General features: G+C 40.1%; 1 protein-coding gene across 8 annotated transcripts in view; it reads left to right on the top strand.

Annotated features, from left to right (window-relative positions):
* The window catches only part of SCAPER (S-phase cyclin A associated protein in the ER), a 514,000-nt gene that overhangs the window by 445,182 nt on the left and 46,847 nt on the right, over positions 1–21,971 (top strand). For all 8 annotated transcript variants that reach the window (XM_045795116.2, XM_045795115.2, XM_087856756.1 and 5 more), the window contains one exon: positions 7,352–7,507. In XM_045795116.2, the coding sequence (XP_045651072.2) occupies positions 7,352–7,507 (156 nt within the window). The remainder of the gene's footprint in view (positions 1–7,351; positions 7,508–21,971) is intronic.

Raw genomic sequence — 21,971 nt, 5'->3', positions numbered from 1 at the left:
TCAGTTGGTTTTGGTGTACATACATGTGGTTATTTTATTTTTACAAAAATACTGTAATACTTGTACATATTTATGATGTTTTTACTTATTTTTCTAAATCAATAGGAACTTGCAAATTACTTTTTACTGGCTTTCCAAGTATTTCATTTATTTGCTTCAAGTAACCTATTATTACTTATGTAGGTTTATTCTATTCGTACACTCATCTTTCCCTGCAACTGACTGTTTTCTTAAAATAAATGCTAAGAAGTAAAATTTCTAGGTCAAAAGAATATGCATTAAGTGTTTTTGTCCATATTGCCAAATTGACCTACACAGAGATTACCTATGAGTAATCATAGGTTTACACAATATTATATAGCATCATTCTTTTGAGCCTTCATATATTAACAACAGTAGGCACATGTACAGAGGGACAGCTGTGTGAAGAGGCAGCAAAAGGTCAGCCATCTGAAAACCAAAGAGAGTCCACAGAGGAGTTCAACGTTGTCAGCCCCTTGATCTTGGACGTTAAGCCTTCAGAACCTTGCTGAGATGTGGTTGGAATGCACTAAAATATTACCAACCATCCTGTACTATGAAGTGGAAGCACAGGGCCACAGATGATGCTTCTACTTGTTTGGAGCAGTGGTAATTCCTTGGGGTAGGTCTCTGTTTACAAGATCTTAGTTCTGTACTATAGAGTTGACTGTGTTGTTGAGCAGATGACAGTATAGGTTCCTGCCAACATCAGTCCTCCTCACAAGAAGACCAGCTAACAACTGTCCATAAATAAGATACCATTGTGAAAATACCAGAAATTAAGGGTGGGTGAGACTGAAGTACCCTCCCTGAACCTCAGAGACCAAGAAGAACTGCATTAGAAGGGTGAAAGGAAGAGCTAACACTCTGACCACATCACCCTTCCCCCAGGCTGGCATAGTGCAGCACTGAGAGGGTCCCTCTAAGCCTGTAGTTTCTCCAGTGCAAAAAGAGAGCCCAAAGTGAATATCCATCTCCCCTGGGTTGTGGGACACTCCCTAGGAGGCCCACTTGGGTTTTGCCTCATGAGGACCCTGGGAAATCTTCAGGATCACTGGGGGAATCTGCAAGGCTCAACCACATGGTGGGGGTGGGGATGGGGGACTGACAGCAATCAGCTCTCAAATCCTGGTGGACTGCATTCCTGAGCAGAAATCTCAGATAGCATTTCTGCCCATTCACAGAGCTAAACCAATAGTCCCATCAAGGCAAGGAGCTTGTTGGCAGTTCTGCCTGATTCGGTTCCTCAGTCACCAGGTTGTACTGGCTGTAGAGCCTGTTCTATAGGCCCACTTGAGCAGGAAGCAAATCCCTGCCCAGCTGCTCAGCATTATCTCGGGTCTTGAGCAGCCAAAGAACCCAAGCAGCCATGTAGCCCATCCTACAGCTATGCTCAGGCAGGTAGCCAAGCCAGCATCCAACCCAACTGTTGATGATAGTTTCTTGCCCCACACATAACCAGGAAGCCTGAACAGTGACCCTGGGAAACCTCAAAGCATAGCCTATAGCCCCGCCTAACTCTGAGATATAGCTGGGAGCCCCTCACAACGAGAGAACCCAGGGGGCATACTTGCCCAGCATCAGAGTCCAGCCAGCAGCCTACCTGAAGTCCAGCCTGCAGTCCCGTTCAACATCAAGGCCCAGCCTTTCAAAATATGGAAAGAAAAAACTGTCAACCAGGAATGCTGTGTCTGGTAATGCTGTCTTTCAGAAATGAAGAATAAAGCCTTTCCTAAACAAACAAAAGCTGAAGAAGTTCACCACCATTAGACCTGCCTTACAAGAAATGCTAAAGGGCATTCTTCAAGCTGAAACAAAAGGAGGGTAACAACAAAAACACATGGATGTGTAGTAGTCACTGGAAATAGCAAACATACAGGCAAAGTCTGAATGTCTGATCCTGCAATGGTGGTGCACAATTCACTTACAACCCTAGTTTAAAGGTTAAAAAGCAAGTGTGTTAAAAGTAACTATAACTACAGTAATTTGTTATTGGATACACACTATTAAAAAATATAAATTGTAACATCAGTAACCTAAAATGTGAGCAGGGGAGAAGTAAAATCATCAAGTTTCTAAATGCTGTCAAACTTATCTGCATAAAGTGGGATGTAATAAATATATTTTATTTAGGCCTCTTGGTAACCACAAAGGAAAACCTGTAGTAGATACACAAAAGATTATTATAAAGGAGTCAAATCACTCCACCTCAAAGAGTCATCAGATCGCAAAGGAAGACAGCAAGAAAAGAAGCGAGGAATAAGGAAAGTACAAAACAATCAGAAAACAACAAAATAGCAATAGTAAGTCCTTATTAATAATTACTTTAGGTGTAATTGAATTAAATTCTCTAATCAAAGCACACAGGGTGGCTGAATGGATAAAACAGCAAGATCCAACCATATGCTTCCTACGAGAGACTCATTTTAGCATTAAGGACATATGTAGAATGAAGGGTTGGAAAGAAGTATTTCAAGGAAATGGTAACTAAGAGAAAGCAGGGTAGCTATATTTATATCAAACAAAATAGATTTTAAGCTAAAAATATCAAAAAGGACAAAGAAGGTCTTTGAATAATGATAAAGGGGTCAGTCTAAAAAGATAAAACAGTGATAAATATTTATGTACTTAACTCTGGAGCACCTAAATATATAAAACAAATACTAATAGAACTAAAAGAAATAAACAATAATATGATAATAGTTATTGACTTTAATACCCCACTCCCAACAATAGACAGATCTTCCAGACAGAGAATCAATAAGGACACAGCAGATTTAAATGCTATAGGCCAAAGGACCTAATATATAGAGAACATTCTATCCAATAGCAGCAGAATATATATTCTTCTCAAGTGCACATGGTACATTTTCTTGGATGGATTATATATTAGGCCACAAAAGAAGTCTCAACAAATTTAAGAATATGGAATTTTTATCAAATATCTTTTCCTACCACAATGATATGAAACTAGAAAACAATAATGGGAGGAAAGCTGAAAATTTTACGTATACATGGAAATTAAACAGCACAGTCCTGAACAATCAATGGATCAAAGAAGAAATTTTTTTAACGTTTTTAAGACAAATGAAAATGGAAGCACAGCATGCCAGACCTTATGGGACACAGCATATATAATATATATTCAAATCTTTATTTATAGATAGATAAATAGATAGATAGATAGATAGATAGATAGATAGATAGATAGATAGATATCTTTATACAGAGGGAGCCAGGTAGATAGATATCTTTCAGCTTATACATTCCAGTGGCAAAAGCTGCAGAGGGACTCATTTCAAATATCAAGTGGTGAAATAAATGGAGAGGTCCATTTTCTGGAGCAGTCACAACAGCAGCATGTTTCCCAGGATGTATATTCTAAGAAGTCCACATTAAAGCTTTTCATCTTATATATGGTTAACAGTCTCAACATTATAATTTCAGCCTAACGATTACAGTGTAAAAGATGTGTTGCTGCTGATGCCAACATCCATTGGCACATTCTACATTCTTCCCTCAAAACTGTGAAGTTGGCAAAAATGAATTTTTCTGCACTGATGCTTTAGAGCCATTTAGTTTCAGTATCTTGTTACGCAATCATCTGAAGAGTGCCAGAGCAGTGATTCAGGACACAAACAGTTTAGAAAAGCATTGGTCAGACTCAGTAGGCACCATTGATGGCCCCCAGTAACCGAAGGAGACCACGCTCAGAAAGGACCACCTGCTCAATAGTGTTCATTATGGTTTGGTTTGGTTTTTCTATGCTGTTTCATTCATTCTGGAAGTCTTTCCTCCTTTCTGGCTATTTCAAGACTAGTACAGGAAATCTGGTTAAGCCATTTTCATCTCAAAACTAGGTGGTTTTAAAGTTTTGTGTGGTCATTATTAGTCTCAAGAATGGTCTGAGAAAATATTTTCCATTCTTGTTTTAAAAACTCATACCTCAGGGGCTCCTGGGTACCTCGGTCTGTTAAGTTCCAACTCTTGGTTTCTGTCCAGGTCATGATCTCAGGGTTCTGAGATTCAAGCCCCACATCAGGCTCCACGCCCAGCTTAACATTCTCTCTCTCCTCCCTCTGCCCCTCCCCCCCAAAACAACAACAGCTCATACCTCAGTAAGGACCCCAAAAAATGCCACGCAAGAGTGTATTTAGTGGAAAGGACACCTTATCAGGAATCAGAAGACCTTAGGATATTGCATCTCTCCTGACTGGACTAGTACTTTACAATCCCTGAGCCTCAGTTTCCTCATCTATCAAGTGGGAATAGTAATACCAACCCCCACACAGTGAATATGGTTTTCTCCTACCCTACAGGTAGGACTATAAATTGATTCAAGGGTTTTTTTAATGTAATGGGCCTATACATATCAAGAATTCTGAAAATCTGCACATTCTTTGGCTCTGTAATTCTACTTCTAGAAAGTAACTTGAAGTCTGGCAAGGATTTGTACACAAAATGTTCATCCCAACATGGTTTATAGTGTCGGATACTGAAAACTACCAGAAGCTCCAAAAATATTCCACTGGTAGAAAATTATTCACCCATTTAAAAAAAATGATGTTCACATATGCTGTCAGACCTCTAGAATCTAGATCATTTTACAGGAAATACGTAGTTCAAGAAGATATGTACTGTATGGTGACTAACATAAAAAATGTTATTATAAAAAAAAGAAGATATGGTAAATGACACCACGGGGATATAAGCAGCAAAATTTAGATTTTGGGAAACTATAAAATAAACAACCACGTTTTTTCAACAAATAAATTTGCAAAGGAAGAAAAGAGAGACAGAGGGGTAACAAAGAGATTGAGAAGAGACTTAGGAAGATATAGTAACCAATTATAATGTATGGTTCTTAGTTGGATCCTAATTTTTTAAAAACTATTAAAAATGTTAAGATATTTATGATACTTCTAGAAATTTGAATACTAGTTACTTGATGGTACTAAGGAATTATTGTTACTTTCAGATGTAATGATATTGTGGTTGTTTTTTCAAGTTCTTATTTTTTAGAGATACAAATTAAAACATTTATGAATGAAATTATGTAATGACTTAGACTTGCTTATACATTATGCAAGATAGGTGTGGATGGGTAGGATTGGCCATGGTTGATGGTTATCAGGGTTGGATGATAAATGCATGGGGGTTTGATATCCTAGTCTTTTTTTGTTATGTTAAAACTTTTCAATAATATGGTTTTTAAAGGTTTAAAATGTAATGCTTACAAAGATATTTTTCATGATATAGAAAATGCCTAAAATAGTTGAATAAAATTCAATTTAATGTCAGTCATATAGAGAAAAAAATCAAAAAGAAAAAACAAAAGGAAACATATAAAACTGTGGTTGTCTTTTGTGAAATTATGGGCAACTTTCTGTTTTTTCCTGCTTTTCTTTGCTATATAAATTTTCATAATGAGCCTGTATTACTTTTATAATCATAAAAAGTAAATTTTTACTTTCTATGGTTAGAACTCTTAGAAACTTAACTTGAAATAACTTAAGCAAAAAAGGCTAGTAAAGTGACTTCTGTAACTGGAAAGGTAGAGGTTTGGAGCTAGATGCTAAGACTCCAATTATACCATCCAGGCTTTGTCTGTTTTCTCACTTCTACTTGTCTCTTCTTGGCTTCATCCTATAAGCATATATTTGTATAACAAGTAAGTTGGCTACCAGCAAACCCCAGGTTCATATCTCTCAGTACAGAGAAAAGAGATTCATCCTGTGGTCATCTATTAATCCCACAGAAGATCCTGATTGGTCCTTTTTATGTCATGTACCCATCCTAGAACATGTTATTATGGCCTCGCTAATGAATGCTTTGACTATCATGGAGACATACTAACTTCCGCATTTGTAGGAGAGCACAGTATTTAAGAATCCCACCAGGGCTACATGGAATAGGAGAGGAGAATATGCTGGTTGGACAAAAACCAAAGCTCTATCTGTTCTCATGGGATTGTTAGGATAATTCATTGGGATGATTAATATAAAAACACCTTCTAAATTGAAAAGCTCTGTGCAAATGTAAGAGTCTGTTTTTGAGTCTGATTCTGTTAAATCAGAATATGATAAGATCCTCATTGTGTGCATATGTCAGTCTGTCAGTTTCCTTCATTATAAGAGAGTAAGTCTGGTGGTCATCATTTCATACTTCCCAATTTTAAAACTGTAGGAGGTGTTGAGTAGCCCAGGTGATTATATTTCCTAATATAAGAGGAGAAAGGGACCATTATATTGCACCTTCTAAGTAGTAAACTTGGAAGAAGCTCCAGACATGAATTATTCACCAGATTTTCCTTACTTCTACAAATAGGTGTATTGGTAGATGAATAGTGCTGGGGATTGTAGTGCACTTATGAGTAGAAGCATCAATTCCTTTGCATTTATTGCTAAAAGTTAACATGTTGATTTTCAGAACTACTGTATTCAAAGTCCTGCCCCTTGCATACATGTAAATACAGAAACACTGAATCAGTATAAAATCTAAGCTAAGGCTGATTTGTCTACAAGATCATTTATAGTCTTGAAATACTATTTTCAATAATAGCTGCTTTGCAGACTAATAAAAGAGCTACTATTTTTGGTCCAGTTTAATAAACAGCTCTGGAAAGCTGTTTAATAGGCTGAAAAGATGAATGTGACTTCCTAAATGTTATTGTCAACTGTCAAGATGGGTACTTTTCATAACAGTAAGCAATTAGATTCTCACTGTTACACTCTTAATGGTGATAGAGTTTTGAAAAATAGAGAACCTACATTAGAAATTTAGGTTGTGATGGGTATTTAAGGAGGGCATGTATTGCATGGAGCACTGGGTGTTATACGCAAATAATGAATCATGGAACATTACATCAAAAACTAAGGATATACTGTATGGTGACTAACATAACATAATAAAAAATTATTATAAAAAAATAATTTAGGTTGTAACAAGAATATATCTGGGTAGCATCATCTTATTTTCTGAATACCTACATTCTAGTGAATTTGGCTCTCCGGTACTTTAAAAAGTATTGCTTTTCAAGAGTGTAGAGGTAATTATAAATCATTTCGACTATTGATAGACTCTTTAGACCACTAAAAATGATCAGATAATCATTTTCACTCATCTTTCTTAAAGAATAGCATCAGAGAATCACTTACAGAAATAGCTAATTATTCAGGACTAAATCTAAGGAAATTATTAGTTGAGATGCTTTACCCAAACCTGTGTTCTTTGCTTGTTGGAGGGGTCTAAGCCTGTGTTTTTAAAACTTATCTTTGAAGATCTTGCCAGCCCATGCAGACTGATAATACATGTTTCTCCCTACATCTAGCTACGTGGTGAACATAGGTCTTATCAACAAGCTTCATGGCTGCTTCCTCTCAGTGCAAGGACCAGTGGATGAGAATCCCAAGATGGCCACATTTCTGCAGCAGGCCACAGAACTCTTACATGGCATGTGCATGCTGTGCTTTGCTGTCACCAGAAGGTAAGACTTCTACTTGATATCAATCTGGACTCAACTTTGGAAACATCTCTTAAATTTTGCCCATCTTGGGGTCATTTCATAGGGATACAAGTGGTCGCTTGGCCTCTTTTCTTCTTTGCCCTACCTTTGTCCTTACTGGTCTCCCATATTGGGACTAGCCTTGTATTTCTTGTTTTTCCCTGGCTACACGCTCCTATCAGACTCTATTTTTTTTGTTGGTATCATACAGTTAACTGTCATGGCTGCAAGAGATCTTAGGGGTCATCCAATCCTACTTCCGCTGAAATTCAGAGGAATCAAGTGATTCTCCTTGAGTTAGTGAGTCAATAACAAAGCCTGCACCAGACCAAGCCAGACCCTCAGCGCAATACAGCAAAGCCTCATAGTGTCCATGACTGTGTTCACATGCTTTTATTTACAGCCTCCTAGGTTTGTTTATTTTCCCCCTTTGTCTCTTTCTCCAGGGTACCTTCATGAATAAGGGAAGGGAGCCATCCAAAAACAATAGCTCCCTGAAGTTACATATGACCTATGTGTAGGACAGACAACCCAATCAGGTGGAGGCCTGTAGTGTGGGTAGTGAAAGAATTCACCCAAGGCAGAACAAAGGAGATAAAAGTTTATTGAATATACTTCAGGGGAGCAGCAGGCAGGACAGCAAAGGAGAGACGGTCTGCCACGAGGCAGTGGGGGGGGGGGGTGTAGGTAAGAAGGGGAAGTGAGGAGGTATGAGAACATATGGAATTTTCCGGTTTTGGTACCTGTGCCTGGTTGTAAGTAGCCCATTGGTCAGCTGGGGCTTATGAATATTCTGAGGTGGGTCGCCTAGTGGACCTGTTTGTATTGGGGGGGGGGGGGGTTGGGGGTCATGTGGGCCCTCTACCTTAGTCAGGTTTCTGTTGCTCAAATTGGTTGCCCAAAAGCGGCCTCTACACAACTGCTGGCCTAGTTGGCTTGTTAGACCCTCACCCCATCCTGTGGACTGTCTTCAAAAGCAATAATTCTCTAGGAAGGGCAGAGCAAACCCCCATTATGTTCTTTTCTCTCCCCTCCCAGCAATTAAGAATCATTTGCAATAGTGATTGTATTTCTGATAGGAATATGACATAGCCTTCAGGCATATTAAGAATATTCAGTAAAATAATTTTCTTACAATTAAATTCTAAGCAGCATTGCATATATTTTTTTGCTGTAGCCCTTTTTATTTATATTTCATATACTTTTCAAACATACCCCAAAGGAAAGAGTACAATAATGAACCCCTATAGTATCTATTGTCCAGCTCCAACTATTATCAATATTTTCCCAGTCTTATTTTATCCCCCCACTTATCCCCTGGGTGTTTGATTTGTTTTGTTGGGTTTTTGTTTTGGGGGAGGGGAGTTATGGCCAGAGCATGTTAAAACAAATTTCAGGTATTCATTTCACTGAAGATACTTCAGCATGCATCTCTGATGCCATTATCACACCTAGCATATAATACTTTATAGAACGATAGAAACAATATCTAAAAATAATATTGTAGTGTACCCGGTCCATGTTCACTTTTCCCCACTGTCTCAGACATCTTTCTACCATAATTTCTTGGAACCAGAATCCAAATTTCAGGTGACATTTGGTTGTTACATCTCTCAAGTCTCTTTTATTCTGTAAAAGTTCCCTTTCCCCTCTGCCTCTTTTTTTATGCCATTGATTTGTTAGAGAAAGAATTATATGTTTTTTTTTAAGGATATGTTAAGAAGAAAGTTAAAACTAAAATAAAAGTTAAAAATTTGAAACTTCTGAAGTCTAGCTGCTTAAAGAAATATCCCTCCGTATTCAATGTACACAGAATGCCAGTGACTATGTTCAGAATATTTTAAAAGAGAGAATTTGCTTTCTACAATGAACCTCCTTAATATTTTTAGTCTGTTATACATAGGACCCCGAAACCCACCTGTTCTCCCTTATGTTAACCCCCCTTTACCCTCAGTCACACTCTAGGGAGATTAAGACTACCTGAATGTCCGGGAGGCCAAGCACAACCTATACTCAGCGTTCCCTTCTAGAAATGCAGACAGAGCCTGCCTTCCAGGGATTAGATGACAGCTTAGGAAGTGGCTGTTTGTGGGTCCATAACCCGAATGTGCTCAGGTGGTACCACATCAGAGGCTAGCAGCACTAACAGGGCTCCATCCAGGGCATTGGCACCTGCCAACTTGGGGTCTTGCCATGCTGCCCGGCTAGCTCCTGTGCAGTAGCGAGGCTGCTCCCTAGGAGGTATCCTCTCACCCAGGAGACCCCTTCCTACAGTGGTTCTTTGTATACGCAGCACTATAAACCTTCCAGCATCTCAAGTCTTTGTCACCTGTACTCTTTCCTTAAATCCAGACGAATAGCATGCACGTAAGCGTTTCCATATGTGTTTGTTGTACAGTTTGTGGGCTTCAGCTTTCACTTTCACACGGATTAGTCACCTGAAAGCTGTGGAGCTCGAAAGAAGCTTAGAGGTCATTCACAGCACTTGCTTTTATAGGGAAAGCAACTGAGCCAAACTAACGAATTAGGATACAACGTTCCTATTGCAGCGCTCTCACCTACACACTTGACTTTGTGTAATTCAAAATGGCAGGAGCATATATTTCATTTCTTTGAAGATTTTCTCAGTTACATATATGGAAAACAGGATCCCCTTCTCTTTAACACACACAGTCATGTCCTCTTCCAATAGACATTGACTGAGCATCTGCCCTGTGCCAGACACCAAGACAGGTACCCAAGACACTGCCCTCAGGGAGCCCAGAGCCTGGTCTGGGGTCAGACTGTAAACTAACAGCTGCAGCAGGAGAGAGTGTTCACAGAGAAGGAAGTAAAGCACTCCCACCGGAGGTCAAGAGAGGTGTCAATGGACTAAATCGTAAAGGACCCAGGAAGACAATAGAGGGAGGAATGTCACACAGAAAAGGGGCATAATACATGCTCTGTGTGTTATAGCAGATGTTATTGCTGTCTTTGGCCCCCCTGGAGGCCACCTGCCAACGGATTCCTGTATTTCTCTCTGCCCGAGGATATTCTCTGGACAAGTAGCTGTTTGCTACAAGTGCAGGGGAGTTAATACCTCTGGGAGTGACTCTCCAGCAATAAATGGGTGGATTATATCCCAGCTCCACTCATCCTCAGTGAGAGCTCCAAGGTGTTCTGTACAGTCTGTCAGAGGGACACCCGTGGTAAGCTATGCAGTAACACATCCTTGATCGGCTTTCTCCCTTCCCTCTTTCTGTCCTTGGCTTCCTCACAAGTAAACTACTTGCACCCATATCCCTGTTTCAGGGTCGGGTTTGGAGGCAACCCAAACCAAGAGGTACAGATACACAAGACACTGTCTCATGCTCAGTTTGATGTAACTGTGTGGGAGGATGACTATGAAGAGTGACGGGAGGTGAAGTATTAAATGAATTCCATAGATGTTAGCTCCACGGAGGCCAACAGAGAGACAAGAGCTTGGCGTGCCACACTGGAGCTGTGGAAAGTCACGAAGTTGTTTAAGAGAGAGTAACAGGATGAGATTTCTGTTAAGTGAAAAGGCTAGAAAGGACTGGAATGGCATGAGCCTAGAGGCAGAAGGAATAGTGGAGAGGCTCTTGCAGGAACCAAGTGGGAAATGTTGAGGGCTGTGGGGACAGCGGAAATAGGAGCAAATGCACTGAGAGGATACAGAATAAATGTGAGAGAGATGGCATAGAGGTTGGTGATGTGGGACGTAGAAGGAAGGGAAGAACCTAAAATGGCTCCCAGGTTTCTGACTTGAAATTTGTGAGTGGTAGATGGGATCATCTCCAGATTAGGGAATATAAGTAGTTTTCCATAGAGGAAATAGGCCTAAGGATTATCCAAGCAGACCAATGTTTTTGTGTATATGTATATTTTTTTTATGTGCATATGCAACTGGATTTTAAATAAATCAGTGATTAATGCTTGGTGGTTTTTAAGAATTCTTAATCCATTTTTCCCACTATAATTTCCTTCTCCATCTTCAGTTACTCAACCAATTTCTATTAGTAGGCCTTGCTACAAAAGCAGATTATTCTAGGGGAAAATAAAAACAGGTCCAGGTGTTTCCTGGCTTAATTTGCCTAGGAAATTCTTAGCAGTATCAGTATCAGCCACTTCTGTGAATGAGGTGAAAGAACGATCCCTAATTGCTGCGCTCCTCATCCTTCAGTCTTCAACTTTTCCTGAACACCGCCAAACCACAAGAATACAGGGAGTTTTTCCTACCGCTTCAGATTAGTTTGCCTCTAATATTTACAAGACCATTTCAAACTACTTCCCCATTTCTTCATGGAAATTTTATTTGTAAACTATAAACTACAATAGCCTGTTGAAAGCAGTTTGTTACATATGTCAGAGTTTTTCTCTAGAAGGTCACAGCTGTGTCTGGGAAGAAAGGTAGTGTGGCTGTTGTTATATTGGAGTAATTGACATAATGCCTGTTTTGGCTATCAGGACAAGCCAACCAGAGCCAGAAAGTTGAGGAGAGCTTGTTGTCAAAGCTCTTTTATGACCAGCAGGAATAGAAAGACAAAGAGGAGCCAGAGAGGCCTTCAAAAATCGCTTCTTATGAGCTGGCAAGCCCTGAGATAATTAAGTACACTGATTAGCCCAGGGCTTTGGGTAAACACTGCAGTCTGCTGGTGGCCCGGGCTCTGTGACAGTGATTACAGCAGGGCTGCCTTTGCTCTACTCTCCTATTGTGCCCTTAATCTTCTCATTTTTACCTAAGTTTTCTGAAAGACAATTTGGGTGTCAGGGATTATGTTATTCATCTTTGCTTCAGCATGGGGGGAGAAAAGACTGATGATTTTTGTACCAGGCCTGGTTTTGAACTTGCATTTAAGTAAAAATTGAAATTGTGATCTTCTGGTGAAAGGATTGATTTTATGTTAGGATTACTCCAGAATGTGAATCGAAGAACTTTTTGCAAGTTATGATTCTTAATCACTTAAGGAAAATTCAACCCTCTGTAATAGGACTTTCAGAAATGCTTGTTTCTTTAGCCTTTACTGTTATCACTTTTCCATTCTTGGTCCTTTAAGTAGCAAAGAGAAAAGGGGATAGTTTTCAAATCTCAGGGCAGCATCTCAACTGCCTTAATTGGCTGAGACTCACGGACGCCCCCTGAAGGTGCTGACTCCTTAGCTGAACTAATAGGATCAGAACAGTATTGAGTGATTATAAATTGCAGCCAACACAGGCCTTTCACTTAGCAATCATTTCCTAGTCTATAACTGTACTAGGCGCTACAGGGAGAGGGCCAGGAAGCAGTGGATCCACAGTGAAAGAGTTCACAGTCCTTACGGCTGCACAGAATAAGGAGAGGAGCTTATAAAACCTAACTAATTCTAACTGGTTGGAGAAGACTGTTCTACATTCTAGAATATATTTACACAAAAAAGAGTTTGTTGTTATATATTTTTTCATATCCATAAACTACACTAACAAAATGGTTCTAGCCAAGGTCCCTGGAAACCTGTGTCATAAAAAGATAAGAATGATTTATAATTTAGCTCATTAACTATGTAGATATAAATGAGTGCTTCTCAAGTGTTTAAGGGTGCTTGAAAACCATTTGTTCAGGCAAAGGTAAACTTTAACTCTGCCTGCCTGAATTATTCACTCATGCATTAAACAAATATTTATGTAGCACTTGCTCTGTGCCAGGCCCTGTGCTGAACTTGGGAGAAAGCAGAAATGACTCAGACATCACTTGTGTCCTGCCTTGTCAACCAGTAGAGGAAAGAAGACGCGTATACCAAGACCCACGGTATAGGGCAGAGAGTGATACGGAGGATAGAAGATAACACATGGAAGCACTTAGCACACCGCCTGGCACGTAGTACGTGCTTAATAAACATAGGCTACTGTTATTACATCATCACTGATGGAGTTAAAAGGAGGGGAAGACCACTCTTAGTTGTAGGAATTAGCGGTTTCCTAGGGCAACTAAAATTTAATATAGGCCTTGAAAGACAGAAGGGGTTGGAACATTTAGAGCTGAGAGGAAGGCAGTTACAGACAACAGCTCAAGCCAAGACATCATGGCAGAGATATATGAAGAACCAATGGAGTACTTCCTTGAGCTGCGTTGTGAGATGTCTGTGGTGGTGATTTTAGTGCCTCCCAGGTTGTTAGGAGGTTCAACTGAGATAACAAATGTAAAAGTACTGTGTGAACTATATAAAATGACTTGCTGAGATGCGGTGGCAGTGGGGTCATCAAGAGCCTCGATCAGAAAGGTGACATGCTAAGAAGCATACTTTGGAGCGTTAATCAAGTATCAAGAATACCTGATGGAGAACATATTAGAGAGGAGGTAGAAAGTGGGAGAGACCATTAACAATCAAGAAGCAGAAGGAATGAAAAAGAATTTTTTAAATCCTCTCTAAGTCTCTTTTTATGTATCATCTCATCAGACTCTGGACGTCATCATCTCTGTCTCATCTCTCTTCCTTCTACCCCAGATCTAATCCATTGTCACATTTTGTTGACTGGAAGGAATCTTAATGTTACCTTAATCCAGTCTTCTCTTCATGTGTGAATCTCTTCAGTAGCCTCATCCAGTCTATATTTGAATATCTCTTTTGACAGGGAACTCATTACTTACTAAGGGAACTTATTCTGTCACTGCTAAGTTTTAATGAATGCCTAAAAAATCTCTCATACCCATCTGTAACCTGTTTCCCTACTTCTACCTTTTAGAACTAGTCCTAATTGCTCCTTGACAATTTACAGACTCTAATCCTGCTCTTCTCCCCGAACTCTTCTGGGCTCACCCTTCCACATATTTTCCTTTGCTTTTCTTCTCCTTGTTCCAATTACTATGGCTATATTACAAATCACCCCAAAACTTAGTGGCATAAAACAGCCATCTGCTGGGGACTCTGGCTGGCTCAGTATTAGAGCATGCAGCTCTTGATCTCAGGGTCATGAGTTCAAGCCCCACATCGGGGGTAGAGATTACATTAAAAAATCAAATCTTTAAAAAAAAAAAAGCCATCTATTAATCTCACAGACTCTGTGTATCAGGAATTTTGTCACGATACGTAGAGAATGGCTTCTCTTTGTTCCACAATATCCGGGCCTCGACTGGAAGAAGACTAGAAGTTGGAAGGCTGGCAGTTGAAGTCGTCTGAGTACTTATTCACACACATCTGTAGTTCATGTGGCTGTTAGCTGAGGATCTTTCCATCTGGTCACTCTGCAGAAGCGAATTTGGGCTTCCTCACAGCATGGTGCCACGTTCCAAGAAGGAGCATCTTGACAAAGAGCCAGGTAGAAACCATATCACCTTTTACGGGCTAGCCTCAGAAGTTATGCAGCATGACTTCCACTGAATTCTATTCATCAAGACCGTCACAACATCCCCCCAAGTGCTTCCAAGGGAGGAGAAATAGACTTCACCTCTTCATGGGGAATATGAAGGTCCTAGAAGAGCGTACAGGACCAGAAATATTGCCATAGCTGTGTTTGAAAACTATACTCTTCCATGTTCCAGCCTACCCTGAAGATAAGTGTGTTTCCAGTATCCTGTTCTCATCTGTCTTCTGTTCTCTCTGCAGTCTCATATCTGGTTTTGTCACCCTGTCTCTTGACATCACTTTTGTTAACTTTTGAACCTTTTGTTGTCATTAGCCACTGTCCCTAGACAAAAGACTTTCTGAGATTGGGAGATAGGGAATGAAGTAAATGTAATAGGAGTCAGCAAGTAAAAGTAAAGGAAGTAACATTTGTTGAGCACCTTTTGTGTGTCCTGGGCTAAATGTTCATTGTAGAGTTATCTTCAGCAGTCCTGCTCAGACCTTCCAAGGGAGCACGGCAGCCTCTAGAGTGATAAGGAGGGGTGACTACATCATGCTTCAGATCTGGAGAGTGAGAAGAGCACAAGAGCAGAAGCTTCTGGGCTGCTTCTGTATTCACAGCTGGGTTCAGCGCTTTCTGAAAGATCTATCCCTGCTAGTAATAAAGACTTAGTTGACTTATAGGGACAGAACAATGACCACTTCATTGCTACAATTCAACTTGTATGTCCACTGTGTGCCTAGGACTGTGCCAGAGAAAGGGAGCTTTCTGGACCGTACCCCACAGGACCAAAGTTTAGGGGCAGCCTTCAGTGACTGACCACTCCCAGAGGGGATAGGGTCTGATGAAGGCAGACTGTCAGTACATGTGGTGTAGGCTCACCAGGTTTAGAGCAGCAGAATATATCCAGGATACACTTTCAGTTGGACTCCCAGTGGCTCTAGGACTTTGGAGGGCAGGATCTCAAGAAGAAAACCTTTGTGTAGGGTTGTGTTGAAGAGCACAGGTTTGGGAGTCAGAAAAACGTGGTTGCAGTTGCTGCTCTCCTAACTCTGGGACCAGTGGCAGACATAGCTTCTCAAAGCCTGTTTCCTCGCATTGTAAAAGTGAATCCGATAATTCCTCCCTCACAGGCTTAGATAAGGAAGGGGCAAATGGGAACTAACACATCTGTCTCTTGCCTAAGTTGCTGTTTTTAATATATGTTTATTGTACCCCATCTTTTTCCAAACAGATTTGAGAGAGATTACAGTATATGTGTTTTTTTTTTTTTAATGAAAAGAATTAGAACAAAAGAAAATAGGAAAAAGTAAATCAAGGCAGGAGCAGGTGAAGTTAAGGCACAGATCATATTCACAACAAAGCCCTGATGGAATTCCTTTTGGAATTCCTGCTGGCAGTTTCTACCAAGAAGTTATATTTAATATGTCATATTCTAAAGCTCATTGGCTTTCACCCAAAGTTGGCTGTTCCTCTTCACTACCTTATTCTGCTCATGATTCCTGTCATCTCACCAGATTTTAAGACCTAAAACCTTAGTTATCTCTAACTTCTGTCTCCCAGAATCCTTTTCAGTCCTATCCGATATAATCAAAGGGATGCTTGCCTCAGAAATATGAGATGGAACCTACTAGTTATACCTCTTACTTAATATTTGTCTACAGCTAATTCATTAGTTCTCTTGTCCTGTGTATTTGTTTTATGTCTTCAACTAAGAAGATTTCCCTAAGGAAAGATACTAAATGTCCTAGCAGTTCCCCTTGAGGCACCTAGCACCAGCCAAAAACAAAATAAAAAGGAAATAGCTTATGACTGGCAGAGTTGGCAAACACCAGTGTGTATCATTAACCTACACCAGGGCCCCATTTCCTGTGCCTGCTCTTCACATAGGAAGAAGGGCTGCCCACATCTCGTGTTGTTCTTCCTCTGAGGTAAGAAGGAGATGTCCGAGGCCCTCATTCCTTGGCCAGGAATGAGACTAATTCTTCCTGACTTCCTTCCATTGTTTTATTTATTCATTCTTTTATTTATTCTTTATTCATTCATGTATTTCTTTATTCTTTGTTCATTCATTTATTTATTCCTTATTCATTACTAGTTATTGAGCAGTTGAATGTGCCAGACATTTGTCCAGGCGTTAGGGATGTAGTAGTAAACAAAATGCCTACACTTATGGAACTACAATCTAACAGGAGAAAAAGACAATAAACCAATAAACAAATTAGGTAATATGAGTTAGTGATGGCAATATGAGAAAATAAAGCAGGGTAATATAGCACAGTGGCTTGGAGATGGAGTGGTTAGGGAAGGCCTCTCTGGCGAAATGACGCTGAAGCTAAGGAATCAACCATGTAAAGATCCAAGGGAAGAATACTGTAGTTGAGAAGAATGCTAAGTTGATGACTCCCAAATATCTGAGGTGGGTGTGTTCCAGAAACAGAGAAGGCAGAATACTAGAATGTGATGAGCAAGAAAGAAAGTGCTAGATGAAGGCAGAGAAGTAAGGGCCAGGAGATGAGGACAGAGAGAGTAGAAGTTTGGGTTTTATTCTATGTATGATGCCATGTGAGGATTTTAAGCCAGAGAGTGGCATGATCTGATTACTTAAAAAGTGAAAAGAGCATCTGTTTACTCTGTGAGGAATGGATTAGAGGTGCAAGAAGGGAAGCAGGAAAGATTGGTTAGGAGGCTAATGCAGTCATTGTGCAGCCCCGATATGACAGTTTTTCCTTTCAGTTACTCACCCAGCAGAAGCAATTGTCTTCATTTGGACACGCAGCAGAGCCTCTGGCAGAGCTCCTTCAGCCTCACTGCCAAAGTCTGAAGATAGGAGAAGCCAAAACATCAGCAAAATTAGCCAAAATCAGCACAAGGCCCTTGGCTACTCACAGTGACTATGAGAAAGCTGAAGTTAGGGGGTCAGAAGTGTCCCATCGGAGAGGCGTGTTTGGACAGCAGCCCTAGCCCACAGTTCCAAGATCCAGAACTAGATCCTGTCATCAGTCACTCAGAGCTGCTTGCATGCTCACCTCCTGGTCTCCTCCCTGACACTTCTTCCTTCCACGTTGAGTTGTCCCAGACTATCTGGAGGCCATCACCTCTGTATCTACCACTTGCTTGGGCCTCTGTTCAGACCTCTGCCAGAGCCCAGTTTCTTCTTAGTGGCCTCACCCTCTACTTCCTGTTCCCATTGGTGCCCCCCTGGTCTTCCTCTTTCTCCAGCCTCTTCCAGGTTATCAATCCCAAACAGCAGGAGTGTCCTTCTCTTTTCATCATCTATCATTTCTCTAACCAGAAAGGTTTCCTTCTCAGAAGTTCCTCTTTGAGTTCAACTAAAACTCATCATCAGGCACTTTGGAAATCCTCCCAAATATTAGCCAGCCTCACCCTACTTGATAATCTTACTCTTTAAGTGTCCCTATATTTTTTCTCTTCTCTAACCCAATGTCCAGATATCTTATTATGCTTACACGTACATCTTTCCCACCTTCAGTTTTCTCTTCCCCTTACATCTCCGCTAAGTCATCCACATTCCCTTCGTGGAGCTCCAAATTAGATCTGCATCAAACAAGCTATAGGGTGTGCAGGGGTGGGGGTGGGAGGGGGTGGGTGTGGGTGCGTGTGCGTGCACATGTGTGTGTGTATGTGCAGGAGAGGATAATTTTCGAAGTAGATTCACAGCTGTTAACAACATCCCAGCACTGAACAGAATCTTACACATCGTTGTGTTCCATGCCCAGCTGAGGTTTGAGTACCCTCTGCCATTTGAGTGGATGTGACGCTCCGCTTTTTCCAGAATAGGGAAGAATGTAATACCTTACCAATATCCCATTTAATTTTGGGGTGTTCTAATTCTTAGAAGGATTTTCATAAGTTTATCTGTTTTCAGGTAATGTCTCTTCTCTGGGGTCATAAATAACAATATAATACCTCTTCAGTTTGAAAATAACCTTTCTGGCCTCCAGTTCTGAGATAAATTTTCCAATTCCTTCAAATGTTCCTCAGATGACATTGTTTCCAGATACTTATACCACACAAGTCACTTTTCTAGGGAACTTTCTAATACATCAGTGTCCTGAATGTAGTATGGCACCCAGTGCTGGAGCCAATGCTTCCAGGGTAGTGGAGCGGGACTGAACATTTCTAGTTATGTACATTGTGTTCCTGTTAATTCAGTCAAAATTGAATTATATTCATTGGTGAACAAGCAACTGTCTCTCCTCATTTGAACTGTTAGGCAGCTAATTTGCTAAGCCTTTTTCCCCACTTACCACTGAGAGCTGTATTCCAATCCCCTGTAACATACCATCTTCCCATTCCAAATATATGCGGTTAGTTTTTATAAAAATCTAAAAATAGGGTTTAATAGTCATTTCTATAAATTTCATCCTTCTTTCCAAAGTTCTCATTTATTTTTAGTTAGACTTTTTTATTGATTACTTCCTTCTCCTTGAAACTATCTTCAATTTGCTTCTAGGACATCACACTTTACTGGTTTTCCTCCTACCCCATTGGTTTCTATTTTTTAGTTTCCTTTGCTGATTTCTTCTTCTCTCCCCAATTTCTGAATGTTTGAGTATCCCAAGGTTCAATCCTCAAACCACTATCTATGCTCACTTACTGGATAGGCTCCTGGCTTTAAATACCATGTATGTGTTGATGACTCCCAAGTACCTCAAGCCCAACCACTCCTCTGACCTTAGGCTTGTATATTTATTCAGTCATTCAGCAAATGTTTATTGAGTGGCTACTATGTTAGACCACTGTTCTAAGCCCTGGGGACAAAACTGACAAAAATAGCTATCCTTGGAAAGCTCATTTATTCAATTTCCAATTCATTATCTCCACTTACACGTCTAATAGGCATCTTGAATTTAACACGTTTAAGACTGAACTCCTGGTTTTCTTCTCCAGTCATACTCTATCCACTGTCTTCCGCATTTCTATAAATGGCAGCCACATTCTTCCAATTATTCAGGCCAAAATCCACTGAGACATTTTTCACTCCTCTTTCTCTCACATCTACATCCAATCTATCAGGAAATCCTGTTGGCTTTCCCATCTGAAGATTTTCAAAATCCACCCACTTCTCACCACATGCATAGCTACCAGCCTGGTTCATCCACCATGATCTCTTGCTTGGATAATTCAAAGAGCCTCCCTGCCTCTGCCTTGGCTCTTCTAAAAGCTTTTCAACCAATTAGCTATAGTGATTATTTTTAAACCTAAGTCAGATATATCACTCCTCTGCTCAGAACCTTGCAATGATTTTCCTTCTTATTCAGTGAAATCCTCATAATGTCCTTGTAGTGGTCTGTAAGACCCTACCTGATCTTCTTCCTGGCCTCTCTGATCCCATCTCCTAATGTTCTTCCACTCACTCAGTCTGCTGTACTCAACACTGGCCTTGCTGTTTCTTGAACATGTCCTGCATGTTCCTGACTCCAAGACTTGAGATTTGCTGCTTTTCTGTAAAAAACACCCTGGCCCCAGATATCCTCATGGCTTTCTCCTTCACTTTCTGTAAAACTCTGCTTACTTAACATAGAAAGAGCTTCCCCTGGGGCGCCTGGTTGGCTCAGTCGTTACTAAGCGTCTGCTTCGGCTCAGGTCATGATCCCAGGGTCCTGGGATCGAGCCCCATGTCGGGCTCCCTGCTCGGTGGGGAGCTTGCTTCTCCCTCTCCCGCTTCCCTGCTTGTGTTCTCTCTCTCGCTGTCTCCCTCTGTCAAAAAAATAAATAAAATCTTTAAAAAAAAAAAAGAAAGAAAGAGCTTCTCCTCTGCCCCACCCTTCCCTCCCACTCATGCTCGATCTCTCTCTCCCTCTCCTCTCAAATAAATAAATAAATAAAATCTTAAAAAAAAAAAACCTAACTATATAACTTAAGGAACTAGAGAAAGAAGAACAAACTAAACTCAAAGCTAGCAGAGGAGGGAAATAATAAAGATTATAGCAGAGATCAATGAAATAGAGAATGAATTAACAATAGAGAAAATTAATGAAACCAAAGTTTGAATTTTTTGAAAAGAGCAACAGAATTGACAAAACCTTCAACTAGATGAACTAAAAAAAGAGAAGAATCAATACTAATAAATCAATACTAATAAAATAGTATTACACATTCACCTACGTCTTCATCCCTTGCCATGTCCGCTGCTTCTCTGTAGCACTTTGCATACCTGACATACTGTATATTACACATATTGTTTTTTGTTCCTAATGTCTTCCTGCACTAAAATGTAAGCTTTATCAGGAAAAGGGCATAGATTTTACTGCTGAATCCTAGTGCCTTGAGTAGTGCTTGTCATAGAGTAGGTCCTCAATAAATATTTGTTGAATAAATGTGTGAATTGTGAATAACTAGTCCCATCGTGATAGGCAGAATAATGCCTCTCCTGAACACCACCCAAAAAAAACAAAATACACATTCTTCTCAAGTGCACATGGGACATGTTCCAGGATAGACCAGCTGTTAGGCCAAAGATGAAGTCTCAGGAGATTTAAAAAGATAGATACCATTTAAAGTATCTTCTCCAACTATAACAGGATAAAGTTAGAAATCAATAACAGAAGTAAAACTAAAAAATCCACAAAGTTGTGGAAATCAAACAACACATTCTTAAACAACAGTGGATCAAGGAAAAAATCACAAGGGAAATTAGAAAATAATTAATGATGAATGAAAATAAAAACACAATATATCAAAACTTACAAGACACAGTAAAAGCACTGCTGAGGGGGAAGTATATAGCTATAAACATTACATTAAAAAAGAAATATCTCAAATCAACAACCTAACTATACAGGGGCACCCGGGTGGCTCGGTTAAGAGTCTGCCTTTGGCTCAGGTCATGATCTCAGGGTCCTGAGATGGAGCCCCACATCAGACTCCTTACTGAGCATGGAGTCTGCCTCTCCCTCCTCCTCTGCCCCACCCTTCCCTCCCACTCATGCTCGATCTCTCTCTCCCTCTCCTCTCAAATAAATAAATAAATAAAATCTTAAAAAAAAAAAACCTAACTATATAACTTAAGGAACTAGAGAAAGAAGAACAAACTAAACTCAAAGCTAGCAGAGGAGGGAAATAATAAAGATTATAGCAGAGATCAATGAAATAGAGAATG

Source organism: Ursus americanus, chromosome 28 (assembly GCF_024610735.1).
Source record: "Ursus americanus isolate L20-20 chromosome 28, mUrsAme1.1.p, whole genome shotgun sequence".
Classification (NCBI taxonomy): domain Eukaryota; kingdom Metazoa; phylum Chordata; class Mammalia; order Carnivora; family Ursidae; genus Ursus; species Ursus americanus.
The sequence above is the reverse complement of the archived record's forward strand: the minus strand, read 5'-3'. Positions and strand labels throughout refer to the sequence as shown.